General features: G+C 42.4%; 2 protein-coding genes across 3 annotated transcripts in view; both read right to left on the bottom strand.

Moving 5' to 3' along the window:
• rnf40 (ring finger protein 40) overlaps positions 1-11,076 on the bottom strand; it is a 62,366-nt gene extending 51,290 nt beyond the window's left edge. The window contains exons 1-6 of the mRNA XM_063222094.1: positions 10,914-11,076; positions 10,193-10,336; positions 9,928-10,095; positions 9,307-9,655; positions 7,099-7,296; positions 4,308-4,429 (exon numbers count right to left, since the gene is read on the bottom strand). Coding sequence (XP_063078164.1) covers positions 4,308-4,429; positions 7,099-7,296; positions 9,307-9,655; positions 9,928-10,095; positions 10,193-10,324 — 969 coding nt within the window. The 5' untranslated portion in view covers positions 10,325-10,336; positions 10,914-11,076. The remainder of the gene's footprint in view (positions 1-4,307; positions 4,430-7,098; positions 7,297-9,306; positions 9,656-9,927; positions 10,096-10,192; positions 10,337-10,913) is intronic.
• A 423-nt stretch (positions 11,077-11,499) lies between these two features.
• On the bottom strand, positions 11,500-22,943 carry dmc1 (DNA meiotic recombinase 1). 2 transcript variants are annotated; one of them, XM_063222100.1, is made up of 14 exons: positions 22,833-22,943; positions 22,606-22,681; positions 22,288-22,332; positions 22,017-22,163; positions 20,201-20,283; positions 19,457-19,509; positions 19,122-19,163; positions 18,847-18,919; positions 17,221-17,312; positions 16,527-16,600; positions 15,812-15,926; positions 14,636-14,696; positions 13,816-13,932; positions 11,500-11,768 (listed from the first exon to the last, which is right to left on the bottom strand). In XM_063222100.1, exons 2-14 carry the CDS (start codon positions 22,660-22,662, stop codon positions 11,699-11,701), a joined length of 1,029 nt encoding a protein of 342 aa, XP_063078170.1. In that variant the 5' UTR covers positions 22,663-22,681; positions 22,833-22,943; the 3' UTR covers positions 11,500-11,698. The 2 variants fall into 2 exon arrangements, with proteins under 2 accessions (XP_063078170.1, XP_063078171.1); XM_063222101.1 differs by having other exon boundaries at positions 22,845-22,933.
• Positions 22,944-23,094: the final 151 nt, after the last annotated feature.

Below are 23,094 nucleotides of genomic sequence, written 5' to 3'. Positions count from 1 at the left end.
TTTCCTGTCTGAACCCATCACCTTACCCACTCATTGGACTGAACACAGCACACACAGACTTGTAACTCAGACTGCTAATCTTAAAGGTGCACTGTGTGTAATATTTTAGCAGTTTCTTTCCAGAATTCATGCTGCCAATTCACAAATGTTACCTTTTTCACAAAGACTTACCATAACCACCATCAAATTCTAAGTATTCATTTGACTGGAAAAATTGCACTTTTAAAATTGCATTACATGAAAAGGTGGATCTTCTCCATGTTTTCCATTTTGAATTTACAGAAATAGGCATTTTTAGCTGGAAATCTTACTGTACTTTGGTCATACTAGTAAATATTTTATTACCTAGTAAATATTCATCCAAATATCAGATTTCAATGAGCAGCACAGTTGCAATACCTATTCTGGCCACTGTCCTGCAAAGTGCACCTTTAATCTTTCCTGTTTTGAGACATCAAGAGATATCAACTGAGAACACCCAGTAGTGAAGGTACAGTATGCTTGACGTCAAGCCCTTCTTCAAAACCAGAAGCCAATTAACTGGGGCAGCGTCTGCAACATGTGTTTTCCATCGCGGCCACACTCCAACACACATCGCCATGATGGATGACTTTGTTTAGGTAACACGGCTGCATGTTTGTTTACTCGCTACGGAAACCATTGGAAAATGGCAAATGATTTTTTTTTTTTTTTTAAACGGGAACATTTTGATCAGAGCTAGTTACAAACAACAGACCGGCTCAACTCCCAAAGAGCAGGGATTCCTCTGCCCGGATGCGAGTCAAAAGAAAAGAAAAAAAAAACAACATGTAACAAACTTTGAAGGACCGTTCTCTCATCCGAACTAGAGATTCAGAACGGAAAAAAGAAGAAGTGAAGAAAAGAAGAATAAAAGTGGGTAACACTTCCAAATAAGGGGCCATAATTAACAGTAAAGTAGTTACAACCTAATACTTAAGTAAGGGTTAATAATCATTACTTAATGCCACATTAGACACATATTAATTGTTATTAATGCATTAGCAAGCAGTTACTTAACTATTAGATAACTATTACCTTGTGTTACAAGTTAATAGCATATTATTATTTAACTATTAGATAAGTAAGGACACAGTTAATAGTTAAGTAGCTATCAGGTCATACTGAACTAAGGACCAAAATTAACACTTACTTAATACAAAAGTAAGGCATAACTAATGGTTAATTAATACTTAAATATTGAGTTTTGGGACCCTTATATTAGAGTTGGCTGAGGATAACTAATGGTTAATTAATAGATAGATATTGTTGTTTGGGACCCTTATATTAGAGTTGGCTGCGGATAACTAATGGTTAATTAATTGATAGATATTGGTGTTTGGGACCCTTATAATAGAGTTGGCTGAGCATACCTAATAGTTAATTAATTAATCTACTGTGACATCTAGTTTTCACTCGTTCAAATCACTGTAATAGTTGCAACAGGAGCGATTATATAGCAAGGATTGGACGTACACTTCTCAATGATGGTGGGGTGATGAGATGTAATTTTTTTTAATGGTAAAAACCCTACAATAAATGCAGAACATTATGAAGAGTAAAGTTTTGAAGCAAAACTAAACCATTCCTTTGTGATAATTAAGTTAATGTTTGAAAATATTAGCTCCAAGAAGTGCAGTGCATGATGGGTACGCAATCTACAGACAACAATATTTCGGTATTATTTAATCATTAGATTAGGTACAGTTAATAGTTAAGTAGCTATTAGGTCATACTTAACTAAGGACCTTAATTAACACTTACTTAATACAAAAGCAAGGCATATCTAATGATTAAATAATACCGAACTATTGTTGTCTGTAGATTGCGTACCCATCATGCACTGCTCTTCTTGGAGCTAATATTCTCAAACATTAACCTAATTATCACAGAGGAATTTGTGAATTACTCTTCATAATGTTCTGCATTTATTGCAGGGTTTTTACCATTAAAACTAATAAGTGGTACATGAACAAGGCCGACAGGCGGACAACAGATGCGTCCCTCTATGCCAGTTCCAACTATGTCATCCCCCCTCCCCCCCCCCCCAAACGCCCCCCCTGGCCTCCTCCTAGCCTGTCAACGCCCCCCCGAGGATGTACTTTTTGTTTATTGGTCATCATGGACACTCCAAATATTGTGGCAGGCAGCAAGGCAGCAAAATGGCGAGACATGGCTTTATTTTTTGCAGTTTAGGGTATAATAAGCTTATCATCATTATTGGATTTGGAAAAGAACCATAGGCTATGATTTGAAATTTCACATAGCCTAGATGAAGTGAACATTACAAATTACCAGACATTTATTAGGCCTAACAACCTTTAGTATCACGCCATTTCAGCAGTATGTGCATGTGGGAAAGAATGTAAACATCGACAAATAATAAATAAATAAAACCAAGGAGGTATCATTGAATAAAACCGTTTGGGTGAATCATGCGCTTATGGACTTTTTTTTCAATACCAGCTTCACCGTCAAGGCACAAAGCAGTGAAACTCAATTACCCAGAATGCTGCACGTGAGCTCTGTACCCGGGTGATTCTGGAAAACAAACATGGCGGCAACTCGCTTTACTTACTTTAATAATGTGTTAATCCGACGCTAGATTTCTTAACTGATGAAAATCGAAGGCAGAAATCAACATTGTAGTGTCTAAATATGAGGTCGATTGGTCTATTTGTGGCGTACATCACGATCGGCTGAGTTGTTGGCCTCACGTTTGTCAGTTAGCCTGTGGCTAGGCTACTTTTCGCCAACGTTAGCATCCGGTTAGAAAGGCTATGCTTGCACGCATTCGCTCCGGTCCAAAATGGCAAGTCTGCCGCCTTGTGGCCACATGAAGGAACAATTGAAGGAATGCGTTTCAGACACAATTGAAGGAATGCGTTTCAGACGGACGGACGGACGGACGGACGGACGGACGGACGGACGGACAGACAGACCCTCTTATAAAGATGCTGGGACGCATCTAAAAAATTACATCTCATCACCCCACCATCATTGAGAAGTGTACGTCTAATCCTTGCTATATAATGGCTCCTGTTGCCACTCTTGTAGTGATTTGAACGACTGAAAACTAGATGTCACAGTAGATTAATTAATTAACTATTAGGTATGCTCAGCCAACTCTATTATAAGGGTCCCAAACACCAATATCTATCGATTAATTAACCATTAGTTATCCGCAGCCAACTCTAATATAAGGGTCCCAAACAACAATATCTATCTATTAATTAACCATGAGTTATCCTCAGCCAACTCTAATATAAGGGTCCCAAAACCCAATATTTAAGTATTAATTAACCATTAGTTATGCCTTACTTTTGTATTATGTAAGTGTTAATTTTGGTCCTTAGTTAAGTATGACCTGATAGCTACTTAACTATTAACTGTGCCCTTACTTATCTATTAGTTAAATAATAATATGCTATTAACTTGTAACACAAGGTAATAGTTATCTAATAGTTAAGTAACTGCTTACTAATGTTCAACATATGCATTCATAACAATTAATATGTGTCTAATGTGCCATTAAGTAATGATTATTAACCCTTACTTAAGTATTAGGTTGTAGCTACTTTACTGTTAATTATGGCCCCTTATTTGGAAGTGTTACCTAAAAGTGTGCTCAAATGTACGGAAACGGTTTTCAACACTTTGATGACTGTATCAAAGGCACTGACTAGAGAACTGGGTGTATATTAGGCTCTTCTTATTATTTTTGTAGGTGTTTTGTGATTAAACAAATACCATAGTGACTGTGTATGCAATGTGTATGATGTGAATGTGAATTGTGAGTCATTTTCTTGCGCATGGTGGAACCGAAGAGAAGGAGTGCAAGCCAAACTAGTTCCTCCTGTCCTTGCTGTCCTGCTTGTGGCCTTGTGATGCCAGGCTCAATTACATTGATGATCTAAATATCACTCAACATCTCGCAAAAGCATTAACTAAAGGTCAGTATGCCTTCTGCAATGGGCATGTTGAATGGAGAAAAGCCAGCCCTAAAAATTGTTCTGCCTAGTTGACAGCCGGGGACTTCTTTATTATTTTCTCCACCGAGGCAAGAGGCCATAGGAAAGAGGAAAGGAGAGGAGGAACTAGTTTGGAACTAGGAACTACCAATGCTTTGGTTTTTCCACAAGTATTCACATTTGTCTGCAAAGGGAAATAACAATGGGATTCATGTATTTAAGCAGCAGAGCTCGAAAGAGGCTTAGTGTTGGTGAGTTATTTTCTTATAATTTTCTATCTGTAATGCAACAACAACAACAACGACGCAATGAACCAACCTCCATGGAGACTTTGTGGTGCTTGCCCTGCAGGGATGCGGAGAGGTGCTGCAGTCTCCGGTTCTCCTCCAGTAGGGAGCGGTTCTGGGCCTGGACCTCCCTCTGATGATCGTCCTCACACACTGCAGGGGGGGGGGGGAGAGAGCACAGACTTGTCACAACCAGGCAACTAAGCTACCCAACTGCCTAGGGCCCCCAGCTGAAAGGGGGCCCCATGGTAACTACTGGTTATGTACTCGTATTGAAATGACAGCAATGACGATTTTGAGAGTGTGGGCAGCAACCCCTCCCTAAATTCAACGACCGGAAAGTGCAATGGTTCTCGGCTTCTCGTGATCAAAATCTCTCTTGAGAGGGGACCCTCCAAAACAGTTTGATGAAGACAAAGTCCCTCTTTGACTAGGGCCCCCAAATACCTTGAAACGTCCCTGGCGAAGCACATCGGGGGTAGGGGAAGAGACAGTTATCCCTCACTGAACATCAAAAAAATATATACCTCATTGGCCAAGGAAATGGAGCATAGCATCTGACTAAAAAAAAAAAAGCTGTGATGGCAGAAAAAAAACATGGATGAGCAAAAAAAAACCTCACTCTTCCAGAGAGTGTGAAAACATAAAATCTACATGTACCGTGCATGTACTGCTCAACCACGTAAGAAAGCCCTCAGAATGTCCTAGTTTTTCATCTGATCATTCTTCAAACGGTATGTTACAAAATCTGTCTGTTACCTTATTATAGGTATACTGCCAATATTAGGTGTGCATATCATGCCCTGTATCTTTTCACTGTATACATGTTAAAATGTGAATGTGATATGTGAATGTGAAAAAATTGTGAATACCACTGAAAGCAATTCCTAATATGGGCAGTCATGGGTGAGCGGTTAGGGCGTCAGACTTGCATCCCAGAGGTTGCCGGTTCGACTCCCGACCCGCCAGGTTGGTGGGGGGAGTAATCAACCAGTGCTCTCCCCCATCCTCCTCCATGACTGAGGTACCCTGAGCATGGTACCGTCCCACCGCACTGCTCCCCATGGGGCGCCACTGAGGGCTGCCCCCTTGCACGGGTGAGGCATAAATGCAATTTCGTTGTGTGCAGTGTGCAGTGTTCACTTGTGTGCTGTGGAGTGCTGTGTCACAATGACAATGGGAGTTGGAGTTTCCCAATGGGCTTTCACTTTTCAATTTCAATACAATTCCTAACACACACCATTAAAAACATTAAACATGAATTACAGGGTTACCTTAAAACGAAACTCAGTGGAAGAGAGCAGAACAGGGCAGAGTGGAGAGGTACAGGTCCTCTACTTTTATATCAATATGTACACATGGTCTTTGACGCTAATCCTGACTTGAAAGGGACACTCCACCCATTTGCATTAGGTTTTCCATTGCTAGACACCCAGTCATACTTTTGACTGGTCGTGCAACACTCTCTCAATTCCCCCTGAGACAGGAGAAATCCGTATTCACCTCTTAACACTTCCTCCTACAATGATGTAAAAATCGTAATTTTGCATCATTGTAGGAGGAAGTGTAAGAGAGGTGGATATCTGTTGAGACTACAAGCCTTTCCCCCCCCCTTTCAACCCCGCCCATAGGGGGTTGGACCTAATGCGCCAACAGACCTATTACAGATCAGTGTGCCAGTGCTTTTGAAATCACTGGCATTGAGGCTCCAGTAAGTAAGCCCATACGACTTTGTTGCGAGCGTCGACGTTGCGAACTTGTTGTCACGATGTCAGTGTTATTAAATACAGCGCATTTAAGTCGGCCACAAATATGAACAAGACGATGAGCTCGCACCAGTTTGCTCTACTAACACACCACGTGTGAGGAGTGGGGGGACAGGCAATGAGGAGGAGCTGAAGTGGGGACCTGCGCAAACTTGTGTAGAGGTGTGAGACAAGACCCATATACACACGTGAGTGAGTTGTTGACCAACCAGTTCATGGGCGCGTGACCTCGGAGGCAGTCCGCCGACGAGCGTTGAAGGGGATAAGCAACTGCAGAAGTTGCAAGATCTGACTGCAGTCGCATGCATCCCGCGATAGTTTGACACCATGTGAATAGGGATGCACGATGTATCGGCCAGATGTATCGGTATCGGCCGATATTCAACACATCGGACATCGGTCTGATGGGTAAAACTGGGCCGATGTTTTTTTTTATATTTTACGGTTCTAAAAGAATGGACTTGACGATGACTTTCGCTGTTTTTTTTTTCTATTTTGTCTCATTTTTTATCTTATTATCACAGGGAGTTAAAAGACGACATTCAAAAACTCTGTTGGTTTGCATCATTGTCATCTCTTTTTTTTTTTTTTAAAGAAAGAAAAACATCGGTATCGGTTAATATCGGTCATCGGCCAAAACCGCAATATCATAATCGGATATCGGTATCGGCCGAAATTTTTGACATCGTGCATCCCTACATGTGACATTTCACCTCGTCAACGCAACGTCGACGAAATTTCGAAGTTTGACAGGAAATCTAACCGTCATGCAGCATTTTGATCCAGGGTGCATTGCTGTCTTCATGCACATGCATGCGTTGTACGAAATCGAATGCACTTAGTCACTGGCAGAGCTGCCTGGGTGTGGCCTGTGGAACTTGAACTTGAGGGCCCTAGGGCAAAACACTTATCAGGCCCCCTATATGACCTGACAAGATCACAACCCCACCACCAATGCAAGGGTGCCCTGGGCCCAGGGGCAAATGCCCTGCTCGCCCTCCCTATAGCTCTGGCCCTGGTTCCAATACGGCCACAGTGAAATTGTGTAGGACTCACCAGCGCTCTGCACGCGTGCACACAGCCCCTCCACGTCGGTGTGCAGCCGGTCGAAGACGCACACCATGCAGGCCACGGCACCCTTGCTGAACTGCATGCGGTCCTGCAGGCTCAGCCCCAGCTCCTCCTCGCAGCAGTGGTCCAGGGTCGCCAGGAACTCCTTGGCACTGTCGCTCAGCGGGGTCGGAGGAGGCCGCGCTGTGTACAGCAGAGAAGAGTACACAGAAATATAGTTAATACCAGAAGGAAAGGAAGGTGTCAACTCCAGCACACACATCATAATACGTACACATTCAACAGATCCAACGTAGCCTTCAACAACACACCCAACTTTCACATGGCAATATAAAAATCGTTAAAATAAGTCTACCATAGTCCAAGAGTGTGGAGACAAGAAGTAAATCTCTAGCCCAGGGATGTCGAACTCAGGCCCGGGGGCCAAATCTGGCATGCAGAGTTTATTTGGCCTGTGAGATCATTTCAAATGTGTATTACAGTTGGCCCACATACACCATTAATGTATAGCGTAACAAGACTTGAACATGAAATTTGGTGTGTCACAGGAATATGAGTGGGCCCAGGCCAGTGAAACAGCTCACACTCATATGCAACACAATTTGAACATTTGAACTTCCATATAAGATGGGAAAGAGTGTGTGATATTTAACTATGCGTATTAAGTGCATGCAGACACAATTATAGTCAATTTTTAAAATAAATATTGAGTTCGGCCCGCAACCAAATTTTGACTTTGGCCAACTATCAATTTGAGTTTGACACCCCTGCTCTAACTCATTGAAATTTTTTGCTGCAGTTGTCTGAGATTTCAGGTTTTTAATACTGAATGGCATCATGTGTCGTTATGCTGCAGCTATGTATGTCCAAGAGAAATTTCCCTTAGAACGAATAAATATCTCCAATCTTGAATGGTGTGGATAGCAAAATAGAGAGACATCAACAAACAGGTCTGACTGTAATGCAAGAGGAAGCTCAACAAAATTCCAATATACTGTGATGCACTGAGGGTTTTGTTCATATTCCACCACATGTCATTCTGCATTGCATTGCATTGCATTGCATTGCATTGCAGATCTTGGTACACCAACTTACATCTGACAGCCCTACAAGATGTGAAGTGAAGTGAAAGCCAACTGGGAAACTCCAACTCCCATTGTCATTGTGACACATGTAACGGAGGCTAACTAGCAGAGTTGGCATGGAACGTTAGTAAAACCTCCCTCCCAAAGTCTCAAACAGTGTCGATGCCGTTGGGCTGGGGGACTGGTCCTTTAGTCCAGCGGTATCGTACTGTGCCTCCCATTTCCGAACTGATGTAGTTGACGAGGTCGCACGTTCGCGCCCCGAGGGGGATGAACAAGTGCAAGATGACCTCCGTCACCGTGGTGCTGATTGACCCGGAATGGGAGTGAGGTTTAAGGGGGAGAGTGGTAACGGAGGCCAACTAGCAGAGCTGGCGTGGAACGTTAGTAAAACCTCCCTCCCAAAGCCTCAAACAGTGTCGATGCCGTTGGGCTGGGGGACTGGTCCTTTAGTCCAGTGGTATCGTACTGTGCCTCCCATTTCCGAACTGATGTAGTTGACGAGGTCGCACATTCGCGCCCCGAGTGGGACGAACAGGTGCAAGATTACCTCTGTCAAACATAGCACTCCACAGCACACAAGTGTACACTGCACACAACTAAATTGCATTAATGCCTCACCAGGGGACCTCAGTCATGGAGGAGGATGGGGAAGAGCACTGGTTAATTACTCCACCCACCCTAACCACTTACCCATGACTGCCCTTGTGTATGTGCTGCAGTTTTCACAACTGTTTATCGGCCTTTGTTCTAGAGCACAATAAGCCACAACCGCTAACAATCTGGCCCTCATGCATTCCCGCCACTTACCTGGACGGTTCTAATTTCACTGCATGTCTTGTGTTTAGTAATTATTTGCATGTGAAACATAAAACTCTTTGTATCCTTGAACATAGAGTAGAAGGAAGTCCCCCTCCCCTAACCAAGGGGTGATCATCAAGACATTGCATGTTTTCATTCCATAAAATTCATTTTTGGAGCACAATTGGCAGTCTGCGGACCTAGTTTTCGACTGTCTGGCACCTGCAAAAAGTCACTTTTGATATGTGCACCACCAGACTAAAAACAATCCTAGTACCGGTACATACAGTATAAACCAAATGTCTACCTGGGATGCCATCTTCCTTTGGCGTGCCCGTGGCAGGTTCGTCCAGACCATCCTGCTGTGGAGTGTCCTGCTGCGATGGCTGCTGCTGCTGCTGGCCATCCTCCCCATCGGGCACGGGGGGCTGTGGTGGCGCTGGCAGCCCGTCTCCATCTGCCGGAGGTGGCGCAGGTGGGGGCTCAGCGCCTGGCTCAGGCGCTGGCACCGGGGGGAGGTCAGGGTTCAGGGCAGGGGAAGGGGCCGGAGGCTCCGAGGTGAGGGCAGAATGGGGAGCTGGCGCAGGAGCCGGAGCGGGCTCAGGAGGGGTGTCAGGCTGGAGACGCTTCAAGAAACCCTGAAGGTTCTCGTCAAGCTGTAATGGCAGAGGAGATGACTGGGATAAATGCATGAAGTACGCTCACAGGTCGTCCTGAATCCAAGAGCCTGACATGCTTCTCAACAATAACATCAACACAATTTGTAACCCACATGTGCTGATGCACAGACGGATTAGCCCAAGACAAATGTTCCTCTGGGGACAATAAAGTATAGTTAAGAGTCTACTCTCCGCTTCTACTTGAAGAACATAACCTCATTATGTCAAAAGATACAAACACAAGGGTCTAATCAACATCGGTAATCTACCTGGCTCCAGTAACGGTTTACAATCAGAAGAGTGGTGTCATCAGTGGCCTGACGTTTCTCCAACTTTTCAATCTTCTCTCGCAGCTCGTCCTCATTAGCTTGCCTCTGCTCCAGTCGTTCACACAGCTTCTTGTTTTTAAACTGGAGCACCTTGGTGTCCATTTCCTCCTGCAATAGTGATGGGGAAGAGCAACACAGTTAAAACGCAATGTTCGTTCGATGCTGTTGACATCCAAGATATGCATGCTAAAGGAACACAACTGACCGTGGAGGAGACTCCGCCGATTCGGATGGGCTCGATCAGTGTGGTGGTGGTCTTCTCCTCTTTCTTCGACTTCTTCTCAGGTGGGCCAGGGGGACTGTCCCCACCCCGCTTTCCTCCACCTGTACCCGACATGGTTACTTCCCACTGCAGAGAAGTTGACAGGTTAGACTTAGCGAGACACTGATGCAATTGAAAAAGAAGACTTTCGGGTGAAAACGGGCTGCTTCCAAAAGATGCACGAACTAAGAAGTGAGGTAAACTATTAAATCACTCGGTACTGGGAGAGAATTCCACACTACTTGCTGCCAAATCATTCGATAATGCTTGCCTGTGAACTACATGGTACATGCAGAGTAGGCTAGCTTTGCATACCGGTAACTTATAACCTTTCAAAATCAAACAAAAAGTTTACAACGCATGGTTTACACATACACCTCAAACAATCTAAAGAGCATCCACTGCATCTGGCAAAGGTTAACTTGCGCCAGAAGCACTACATTTGTAACAAAACAATCTATGCTGCTATGTGTTTACTTGGCTGATTAGCCTTCGAGACCAGGCGAACTTGTTCAGTGTCTCTTGGAGATGAATTCCATCTAGTTAAGCTTTTAAAGATCAAGTGTGGTTGGTATCATTACGCTAGTATGTTGACACTTGTACAACATATGATTTCAGTCGTGAACGAGTGTTTGATTTACGTGTTCTTGTTTACAACACAAACCTTTAGCGGTACTGAAAGCTTTCCGAGCACATAGCTAGCTAGCAGCTCAAACTAGCTAGCTGATTGGCGGAAGTGACGAGTTCAAACATCCTTTATTTTCAATCGTTTGCAGCAGAGCCAGAACAGCCAGAACACATCGTCGCCCCCTACAGGTGATCTCACCCAAAACCGCTGGTAGAAATGACTAGAAAATGATCTTCTTTTAATATTTGCCTGGGCCATACTTGGCTGTGCTTAAACCACACATTCTTTGCTGAAGGGCCATATGTGGACAGTTGACTCCTGTCGTCTGTTTGGATGTGGGCTCATTCATGAAAAATCTGTTTGCTCATTCAGAAGGTGGCTGTCCGACTTCTTTTCCCTACTAAGGAGTGGTACGGGCTCATGTTTACAGTCATCTGTGCTATGTTCAATGAGTCATTAGATCCTGGATGAGAGTGGTAGGATGCTGCAATGGCACTGGAATGTCTATTAAACGTATTGAGATCTGAGTGGTACTTAACATAGTAGAAGGCCATGAACAGGCCCATAGGTACTGTACAGCAGTCATCAGGAATACAAAACTCAACACATTCATTTTTAAGTCAATAAATATTTATTTACAATTAATACAAAAACAATTGCATTGTTTTTTTCTTATATAATAAATAACAATGAATAAATAACAAATAACAGTGAGTTATGTAAGTTATGAGCAATGATAAACAGTAAACACATGCTGGGGCACATGCCATGGGCAATGAACGTTTTCCCTCGACACTTCTCCACCCTTCAGTAAATCTACTTCATTCTTTGGCATCTGAAATCCCTCCAGCGGTGATTGAAAATGTGGCCTCACTCTCTGGCATGTCAGGACTGCAAAATACAGAAAAGAAAAGAAAAGAAAAGAGAGAAACAGAGAAACATAAGTGCTGCTCAGAGAATATTTTGATTTCGATGCTTTAGTATTTTTTTTCTGTATTCAGACAATATTTAAAACGTGCTGCAGCATGACCAACATCTGATGATGGGATGTGCTTGGAATAAAGATCAGTCATTTAAATGCAGAACTATTCTGATATACATAACTACAGTATTTACACAGTGCATACACTATGGATATGGTATGCACACCGACCATAGGAAGGCACCAACTGACCATATCAGAGATCTCATTTATACCAACGATTATGTTGAATACTACTGAATAATAACAGCCACACCCAGGACAGGGTGGGGGGGGGGACAAAGGGGTCACTTGTCCCGGGCCCAGGTAGAGAGGGGGCCCAGAATTGGATCGTCATTACATTGTATTGATTGGGTTGGGGACCTTTTCAGGTGTCTTTGTCCTGGGCCCAGCCAAAGATGTCAGCGGCCCTGACCATACCTCCTCACTACCCTAGTGAACTAGATGAACGCACCTGGTGGCAGAAAATATTTTTTGCATGTCAAGTTGGTCTAACATCGAACCATCGAAGATGATCCAGAAGGACATAAAATCTGTCCTTCAATGACAACAGTCTACCAGTTTAGCAAGCCGTCAGCAGTGGTGTAGTCTAGTTTTTTTGAGGTAGGTATACTGTAGGCCAGTGTTTCCCAACCAGGGGTACGTGTACCACTAGGGGTACGCGAGCACACCTCAGGGGGTACGCGGAAAAATGTAATAATGGCAAATATATTGAGTGTAGTCACATTGGAATAGAGGAACAGAGCATGTGTGAGGGCGAGGGGGTACTCATCATATGACAAAATGGCTTAGGGGGTACGCAGGACAAAAAAGGTTGGGAAACACTGCTGTAGGCTATATTTGAGATTTTTTTTTGGTGGGTATACTTTGCTATTCTAAATACTGAATCAATCTATTTTAGGTGGGTATACTGAAATCCCTGATATTTTCAGGTAGGTATACAGCGTATACCTGCGTTCTAAATAGACTCGCCCACTGACCGTCATGGAGGACTTAGTGTGGTGAACATGGCTGTTATTTGGAACAGTTTGAACTGTTGGTTCCACAGCTTTGCCCATGGTGTGGTGCCAGACTGTATTTCTCATGTTACATGTATAGTCTGCTGAAGAGTGTGTAGCTCGAAAACATTCGAAAATAATAAAAACGCTAAATGGGAATAAGTGTGTGGACATTCAACATTATTTTCACAGTTGTCTGGCTCTTCTGTCCTGCATCTGCATCTTAGATGTGCGCACCTCTATCCAGTGTTGTACCTGAACTAGTTCAATGAACTGTTGTTCATGAACTAGTTCATAATTTGAGCGAACTTGAACTGAACACTCCCTGTGTACTGCATGATGAACGAACTATGAACTAGTTCATTCTGGTGCCTGTGAACGAACTGCATGTGCCTTTGTTTAATAAGGTGCCACATTTCCTTAGTGTTCAGGTGAAACCCCAGCCAAATACATTTCAAAAGAGCCCCAATAATATAAAATGACATCTAAGACATGTATTTTCACTGTTCTGATCAAAAAAAATGAATGCCTGTCTGTGGTTTTATATAGGCTTTGTCAATGATATTGAACAATATAGCTCGCAATCTCTTGCAAAAAAGAACTATGTCTAGTTCATTTTGGAAACTATCAACAAACTATTCACTATGAACAATAATGAACTATGAACAAACTAGTTCATTTTGAAATGTGTGAACTGAACTTCGAACTAGTTCCTGTAGAAAATGAACTTTCCCAACACTGCCTCTATCTTACTTGATATATACAGTCTGTGTAATCTTATTTTAAGGTGCACTGTGTAAGATTGTGGCCAGGATCGGTATTGCAACTATGCTGCTCATTGAAACTGTGCTGCCCATTGCCAAATTTGATCTTTTCAGGAATATTCATAAAATAATAAACTGAGCCACCGCGCCACCATCTGCCTGTTCTTTTGACTGAGATGCACCAGATAACGCACCTGTCGAAGATCTTGGCTATTCTCATCTCGCCTCGTCCTTTCCTCAAGCTGATTCGGGTGGTAGAGGCGTGGGCCAGGATGTGACCTCCAATGGGCTTCTTGGGATCCGCCTGGAACCTGCGAAGCACAGCATTGATATATTGATATATATATATATATATATATATATATATATATATATATATATATATATTGGGTTTTTTTTAACACCTTTATTATTCAGTTAGGACAGTGGGAGAGACGGGAAATGAATGGAGAGAGAGAGAAATTGACCTCTGGGCCGAATTGATCCCGGGTCCCCGGCTCTAAGGCACAGTGCACTAGCCCACTGAGACATGTTGTCCCCAGTGTTTTGATGTTTAATGAATAGTGTGATATCACTACATCCATGATCTTAGGACACTTTATAAACAATTAATAACACGTCAAACAGTGTTCAAAAGTTCATGAAAGTCTTTGCACAAGCCTTCAGAAATACAGGTGCAGGTGTGAGGCCGGGAAACATGATCAAGGATGAAAGTTCAGAAAACACAGCTCAGTCATTACTTATCTTTTTTTTGTTTCTTTGTTTACTTATTGGAGTGAAAAAAATGAAATTTAATAGTGTACATGGAAGAAAAAAATCTATGAGTTCAACATCGACAATTTCGAAAAGACAGACAACCAGACATTATAACATAATATTCGAGTTTCATTTTTATAATGGTTAAAATAGAACATTGCCTATACTAGCCAGAACTCAAGGAGCCCTCTTGACACTCTCCAGACGTCTGGGCTCTGAAGCGGTTTACAGTCTAACAAGTTTCCAGCAGCCACTTACGTCATGCCGGCCCCAGGATCCGCTGTCATTTGGTTGGTGACAAACACGGCCACGTTGTACTCTGTTGGTCACAATTAACTCAGATGTGGTAAAAGCAAACACTCAGTTCTGTACCCTATTTTTTTGTTTTTACAGTTGCCTTCAGTCAATCTAAATGTGACATCATGTCACATTTGCACTCTGTTGGCCATAATTAAGTCACATGTGGTGAAAGCAAACACACAATTCCGCAAACATATTTTTTTATTATTAAAGTTCACAGTGTATATATGTAAATGTAAATGTCATGTTGTACCCTGTTGATCATAACACAGCACAGAGTTGGGTAAAATTTTTGTACTCCTTCCCCATGTATCTAAGTGTAGCATGACACATATTGTGCTCTGTTGGTCGTCATTAAGAGAGATGTGGTAAAGAGATGTGGTATCTCAAATGTTACATGTGACGTCGTACTGTGCAAGCCATATAAACGTTGGGTAAACATAATTTTTCGACAATTTCTTCAGTGTATCCGTAATCCTAACCATACCGTACACTGTAAGTACATAACGCAACATCATTGCTACAACGTACTTCATGATTTAGATATATAACTGCAATAGGTCAATAAAATGAAGCATAACAGACAGTAGATTATGTCTGCTCTGTGCAGATTCTCATTCAACTGGATCACGGTAGCTTGACGCTCCCAAAAAGAAGGCGCCCTGCTTCTTACAACTCGGCTCCATTGACCGCAATGACATTGAGGGAAGACATGCCCAGCTGTCACACTGGGGCCAGAACGTCCATCATGAGTGTAGCAACAACAGCATGGATGGAGAGGAGAGGAGAGGAGAGGAGAGGAGAGGAGAGAAGTGAAGAGGAGAGGAGAAGGAAGAGAGGAGAGGGGTGGAGAGGAGAGGAGAGGAGAGGAGAAGGAAGAGAGGAGAGGGGTGGAGAGGAGAGGAGAGAAGTGGAGAGGAGACAGGAGGAAGAGAGGAGAGGAGAGGAGAGGAGAGGAGAGGAGTGGAGAGGAGACAGGAGGAAGAGAGGAGAGGAGAGGAGAGGAGAGGAGAGAAGTGGAGAGGAGAGGAGAGGAGAGGAGAGGAGAGGAGTGGAGAGGAGACAGGAGGAAGAGACAGACATCTTGTAGATCAATTAGAAAGAGTGGAAGCCAGAACCAGCCCCGATACTAACCCTCAGAGATCTTCTGCAATCTGGAGAGCATCTGAGCCAGCTTCTGCTGTCTCTCGGCGAGCTCACCCCGGCCGGAAAAGTCCACCCGGAAAAGCGCCATGATGGAGTCTATGATCTACAGCAGAGAGGGAGAGAGAGAGAGAGAGAGAGAGAGATAGAGAGAGAGAGAATTTCACTAGACAAGCATGTGGGAACAGAAACATGGGAATAGTGAGAATTTGGTAATAAGTGGCAATAAGTTAAAGTGCAATCCCCACTGGTGCGAATGGATGAAAAAGGCGTAACATTCAAAGATTTTATGTGATGGTTAACATGATTATTTGGTTTAAAAACTAAAACAAAACAGAAAAATCAAAGCCACAAGCATGTGGCTTTTTGAAACAGGTATAAAGTTGCTCTTTACCTGCTTCACTTCTAAACAGAACTTGTTTCATTGCGAGAAAAAAATGCTCTTAATTTCATTGTTTTATTGTTTTTGGGAGAGACCATATTCCCAGATGTAAATGGAGGGGAGCAAAGCTCTCCTTTTCCGCTTTTAAAAACGAGGCCAAGACTGACATAAACACTATTAAAAGTTTGAACAGCCAAAATGTGGATTTTGCTAGCATATTACTCTTTCCTTTCCTCTTTTAATTGATGTGTAAATAAAGCGTAAATAAATAAATAAGTAAATAAATAAATAAGTAAATAAATAAATAACTGTCTGGTGTTTTACCAAGAGTTTGAAGACTCCCGCCTCCTCATGGAACTTGGCTGCCACAAAATCCAACAGCTCCATCTGGTGTTCACCTGTGCAGTGGAGGAAAAAAAAACCCAGCTAATCTATTTGTCTTTCCATGACACAGGATGAGGCTGTGTTTCCAGCTTACGTGTTCACAGTGTTTAGTTGGACATGCATCTGCATTGAGAAAAAAACACTTTTTTTCCTTCTCATCTAGAGCACGTTCATTTTGCTTTTTACAACACAGGATGAGACTGTGTTTGCTGCTTACATGCAGTTTTGGATGGATTCAGACGCTACGATCCAGTGCCACATATTCTAAACGACCTGGTCTTACCTGTCCAATTGCCCTATTTGGACAGGCCAAACCAGGTCATTTGAAACAAGTGGCACATTACAGATTTACATATTTAGTGTTCATTTGGAAATGTATCAACCTAACATGAACAGGGAAATAAACAGGCAAGCCAGTGCAACAAGCAGAACATGACATATATTTCTAATGGGTATGTACGTAAATCTATGAATAAAAAGAAATATGTCTGCACATTGCTCCCGTTGCTGCTGTTTAAGTGAAATGAAAAAAAGCAACGGGAGCAGTGTATGGACATCCATGGATCTTGGATTTGCGAACCACAACTTTACTATGTACGTACGTCTAAAATGAAGTAAAAGGGAAAGTTCTTACTGGTGTAAGCTCTGGCATAAAGCACGTTGTCCAACACGGCTTCGTGGTCCACATTAAACCTGTCTGCTATGTCTTTCAGCCTGTCTGGCCGACTGGAAAGAGTTAAGGTAGTGAATTGTGCTTCTGCTTGACGTCACTGAGTCGTGTGTAATGCTGTATGTAGGCCGCTTTTTTCTGGGGTGCTGTGGCACAGCATACTGCTAACACATATGGGGTGCATTTCTCGAAACTATAGTTGCTACTAACTGTGTTAGCTACTTTGTTGTTTGCAATGCAATATCCCATTGGCAACTACCCAAGTTGCTATCTGGCTAACAACTACGCTTTAGAGAAATGCACCCCACACCACTTACGAGGTACAGTACATGCATTGCTCATGGGGCGCCAGATTCAAATGCGGCCTGTGTCATTTACAAACCCTATCCCATCTCTCTCCCACTCGCTTCCTGTCTACTCTCTTATTGCCTTATCTAAATGAGGCCCAAAATATCTCTAAAAACGCCTTTTTTCCTGTGTGTTACCTGTGTATGTTTTGCAGATTAATTCCATTATACTTCCAAGTAATTACCTCACTTTGAAGAAAAGTCCGTTTTTGCCAAATACTATTGCTACCTATGGGTGATTCTATAATTCAAGTGGCATGTCAGCAAAAGCAAAATGTCAATTATCAGGAGATAAATTGAGATTAATTGACAAAAACATACTCCTCAACTGTCATAACTGATGTGTAACACAATTGACGGTGACACAGTTTGGTATTTCAGCCATTTTCAGGGTGTTGTGCTAACTGAAGACCTCAGAACATCCACCCCGACACCTTAGTCAATTCATATCTTTGTACGCTTTATCTGTGTTTTTCTCCTTTTGATTTCTAATTCAGGTTCTTATGAATATGTTGAGAACACAGTTGACAGAAAATGTTCCCTCTCTAAGACCATAACAAAGAATGGATTAAATTATGGAATAGGTGAACTCAAAACTTGCCAAACGATCTTCACATTACCACCCTAAGAGAACTTAGGGCCAAACCATTACTGATTCATGGAGGGAGTTTCAGTGTGTGACACGGTGAACACAGTTTTTTGGTATGCACACAAAATGGCCAATTTAATGCATAATGGAAAGCACAGTAGTCATTTTAACAGTTTTGTCACATTGTGATAATTACTGTGAATCAACATTTGCAATCATCTTCCAGGACAAAACAAGGGTTATTACATGCTAATTTGAAGACTGAATCTGAGATATGGAAAACAGGATGGCATAAAAATGTCCAAAAACCAGTATTATACATCCATTCTTGCAGAGGAAAATAATGTTATGTCTTGACTTTTTGTATTATATGAAAGATAAATGTGTGCTGATGTTCCAAACATAATTGGTTGCCGTTAATAGTGCAATTGGAAAATAAAGCCCATGGACTAAAAACATGCTACTCGAATTATAGAATCACCCATACACAGTATAACTAGCGTATGTGTATTTGTACTGCATTAAATAAAGTGGATTGTCTAACCTCTCAAGGCCTGGCCTGAAACCAGACAGGTGACTGTTTTCTCAAGTGATTTTGACCCAGGTCATTAGCTGAGTAACGTCTGGCTAAGCTGAGCAGCCCAAGAAGGATACAAAGTGTTTTCTGTGTCGATGAAAATGATTTTTCCACCTGTGAAACCATCCTCGCCTGGTAGTTGAGTTGTTACTGTAGAAACCAGTAAAAAACATTATGCAAAATCAGTTGAGTAGTATTTATAAGAACAAAATATATCACCACATTTTTATATTTTGGCTGGAAAGTTTTACATGTTTCGATGTTCAGGGGTCTTTAAAGTCCAAAACTGAACCACTTTTCTTGGAGTACACTAACGTTACGTTGGAAGAGGAGGCTGGCTTTTTGGACTCACCGCAGAGTGTGTGCGAGAGCTGCGTCTTCCCCGTCCGAAACTCTGCATGAGAAAGCATTTAAAAACGTTAAGCTGTCCGCTGAGGGCCACGGTCGTGCCAAAACCGCATGTGTCATCTCTTAACACACCCTACTTTTTTTATACAGGGCCGCCATTAAAACAAAAAACTGAAAGCAAAGCTAGACAACCCTGAGCCAAGACCAGACACTGTGATTCAGGAAGAGATGTGGAGGGGGGTGGTTGGGTGTTGGTGAGGGTGAGGGTGTGTGTGTGTGTGTGTGTGCGTGTGCGTGTGCGTGTGCGTGTGTGTGTGTGTGTGAAGCCATCAATCTTACCTCCAAATGCCTCAGTGATGGCCATGCTTTCAATGCCTCCTCCCAAGAGCTTGCTGCGATGGAACAGAAGAGGAATTAAAGCAGGAAGATATATGTTATCGTTGGAGGACAAACTTTATGACTTAATCTGACCTTCCAAATTCCAACAAATGAGACAGTGTTGCGTGTGTTGTGCATGTGTGTGTGTGTGTGTGTGTGTGTGTGTGTGTGTGTGTGTGTGTGTGTGTGTGTGTGTGTGTGTGTGTGTGTGTGTGTGTGTGTGTGTGTGTGTGTGTGTGTGTGTAAGACAAAGAGAGAGATCTAAAACAGGAGATACAGGAGAGTGTTGGGGTGATTAGAAGAGGACTGAAATGTGAATTGTGGGTAGTGCTTTTTGTTTTTCAAAGTCAATACTTAACTCAAATTATGAGTGTTCTGTGTATCTCTCTGTGTGTGATCTTTGGAGATATGTACAGTGTTGAGAATTGAGGTAATTAAAACAAGAGTCAAGTGAGGTCATCCCTTTTCCCACATATGATGTGCTATGCAAATATCGAAATGAATTTTACATTGCATTTTATTGTTGGCAGAACTGTCAGTGTGTTGTTGTTTTTTTTGTGAAAGCCGAACTCTGAGTGTTTTATATGTGCGACCTCATCCAAGAGATACATTGAGATGATTAAAAGAAAAGTCAAGTGTGAGTTATTGGTGATGCTTAGTGTTTGTATGTGTGTGTTTTTTCGTGTAAGTAAGTCGATCCTTAACTCAAACTCCATGCTCCCCGTGGTGATGTGGAACACCTGTTTCCTCTTCTCACTGTACTCCAGAGCGGTCAGAAATCCGTTGGTCTGGCAAGAGCAGACAAACACACAAAACAATATTGGCACAAGTCGCTGTAAAATTTGACAAAGCAGTGTGTGTGGTGGCTGGCTTGGCTTCCCTCTTCTCTTGTGGAGACCAGAATACAACTTGGGCCCTGACTGTATTACATTACATTACATTGCATTTGGCAGATGCTTTATAACAAAAGCGACTTTCAAAAGAGGACATAATCATAGCCAACATCACTAGCAAATACAAGGTGTAAAGGAAATATACAGAACAAGTGCAGATGCAAAGAAGGGTTAGTTAGATGTTGTTGTTTTTTTTGTTTTAGTACACACACACAGACACACATCATGTCAAGATGTATCATCTTATGGTCCTGTTCTGTTCCTCCTAATGCGTGCTCTGATTACCCAAGGCAGTGTTTCTCAAACTTTTTCAGACCGAGGACCACTTTGTCCCCCCCAAAAAATGTTCAGGGACCACCTGTCAACTGAATTGACAGTTGAGGGGTTCTAGTATTACACTGCTAACTTTGATGCAGATCACTTACTTTTTATACACATTACAAGCTTGTCTTAAGTATTGTGGTGAAAATAAGACTTCGGCTACAGTATGTTTAGCTTTGTAATTATGTTATAAATATAGCCTACTACTACTAGCTCATCTTGAAAAAGTAGAAATCCCCTCGCGGAACATCTGAGCTATGTCGCCACCGGTGGTCCCTTGACCACACTTTGAGAATCACTGACCTAAGGCTAATGGCAGGGGGGGGTATTCCAAGGAGATGATATGTAGCCCTTTCATGCAGATGGATGAAAGGGTACCTGTAAAAACAAGGCCCCTGTCAAGGCCCCTGTCAAGACAAGGCCCCTGTATAGACAAGGCCCCTGTCATAAGTTTGTTTTGTTCCCAGAATCGCATGTAATCACAATTAGTAATGTCTTACTTAAAGATGCACTGTAATGTTGTGGTGGTGTAGTAGTACTATGGTAGTAAAGGTTTTCCAACAAATAGTAAGGCATTCCACTGGTGGAACAGTGAACATTATGAGGCTCCATTAACCTAGTTAGCTGTAAATCAGCTATTAAAAGAGCCCACAGTCCTCATTTCTTCATTAAATGACATCTGCAGGCTGTATCTATTGGCATTTTTACAACTTTTTGTAGCTCTATTTCTACAAGGCAGATAAGAAAATACTTCCCCCGACTCATGCAGGTTTGTTGGTGTTTATCTACCAAGTGCTAAGGAAGGATAAAACAAGCCTGCCAAAAATGACACAAAACCGTCATAAACATTGTTGATTTGTGAGGCACTGGAGATACTTCATGGGGTGGATGTTTTTGTGTGTCACATACACATAGACAATCCCCTCTGAAAGTTGAAAGGGCTCAGTTATGCTTTTTACTTTGTTTTTACTTTACTCTCTCTGTATTTACTCTGTGAAGTCATTCCTCTGACACATGGAAGCAAGGAAGCTGACACAAGGGGGTCAAAGGGGTCGTCTGTCCCAGGCCCAGGGAGAGAGGTGGCCCAGAATTGGGTCCTCATTATAGGCTATTGTATGTATTGGGTGGGGGGCTTTTTCAGATTACTTTGCCCTAGGCCTGCCCAAAGTTGTCAGCAGCCCTGCATGGAAGAGAATGAGAGGTGTGCTGGAGGGAACAAACAAAAAAATAACATTTCACCTCATTGCACTTTATGGTTGCAAATAACCACAGGGGGGGGATCTAAAACCCAAGCCATGTTATCTTACCAGCATTTTCCCGGCGGCCTCCTTAATTTTGTCAACCTTCGCTTCGGAGAGCCCTTTGATGTTTCCGAGGGCTCGCCGTGTAGTCATCTGTATGCCCTTCACAGTGCAGATCCCCACTGACTTCAGTTTCTTGATGTCGGCCATATTCTGTGGTGTGTGTGTGTGTGTACATTGAAACATTGCCATCAATGTGTTTACATTTTGTTGTTCCTACCATTAATGATATATTTCTATGTAATATAATGCTGCTGTTTTCCTCCTTCATACTTACAATGCCATGTTTTTGCAAGAGGTCAATATCTTGGAAAAATGACTCCTGTGGATAATAGATGGTCAATCAATATAGCAATTAAAGATGTGTATTCATTGTCTTGGATGCTGCCATAATTTTGTGTTTACCTCAACATGAACTGAGGAGGCCAACACAGCAATCGAACTACCTGTATATTACGTACTGTGTCGCCCTCTTGTGGCTATTTTATGTCATGTAGCAAAATGTTACAGGCATAGTTGAGGAGTTGGACCCCTCTTTAAAAGTATATCATTAGGTTAATTTATTTGGTTGTCTTTTCATAATTGAAGAATATACCTCGTCATCCTGAAACCCTACGTCACCTTCGACAACCTGGTCCTCGGCGGATCTCATTTTTAGCTGTAGGTATTACCTGGGTATGGATGTGGGAAATGCTATCACTGTATCGGAGCCAGCTAACTGGCTTCTTGTGAACATTGTTTAAGAAAAGGCTTGAGCCGAAACTTCACATTCCACGAATTATACACAACATACTTTGTGGAAACAAAATAATATTTACATACTTTTTTCCTTACCACCTCAAACTGGCGCAGCACTCCCGTGAATAAGAGACGTCTGGTCTGTTTACCGAAGATGCTCGCGCTGACGAACTGTACGTTCTATGAACTTTTAACCAGTATGCTTGTTGGGTGAGGTCACCCGTGGCAAATCAAATTAAACAGACGCGTGTCTGTAAATATAACTGTCAGTGTAGGATGGTGGCTAGACTAGGTAGGCCTAATTGCAATATGCTGTTCATTGAAACTGTGCTGTTGGCAAATTTAA

This window comes from Engraulis encrasicolus, chromosome 17 (genome assembly GCF_034702125.1).
Source record: "Engraulis encrasicolus isolate BLACKSEA-1 chromosome 17, IST_EnEncr_1.0, whole genome shotgun sequence".
NCBI classification, from domain to species: Eukaryota; Metazoa; Chordata; class Actinopteri; order Clupeiformes; family Engraulidae; genus Engraulis; species Engraulis encrasicolus.
This window is presented reverse-complemented; position numbering and strand designations above follow the sequence as displayed.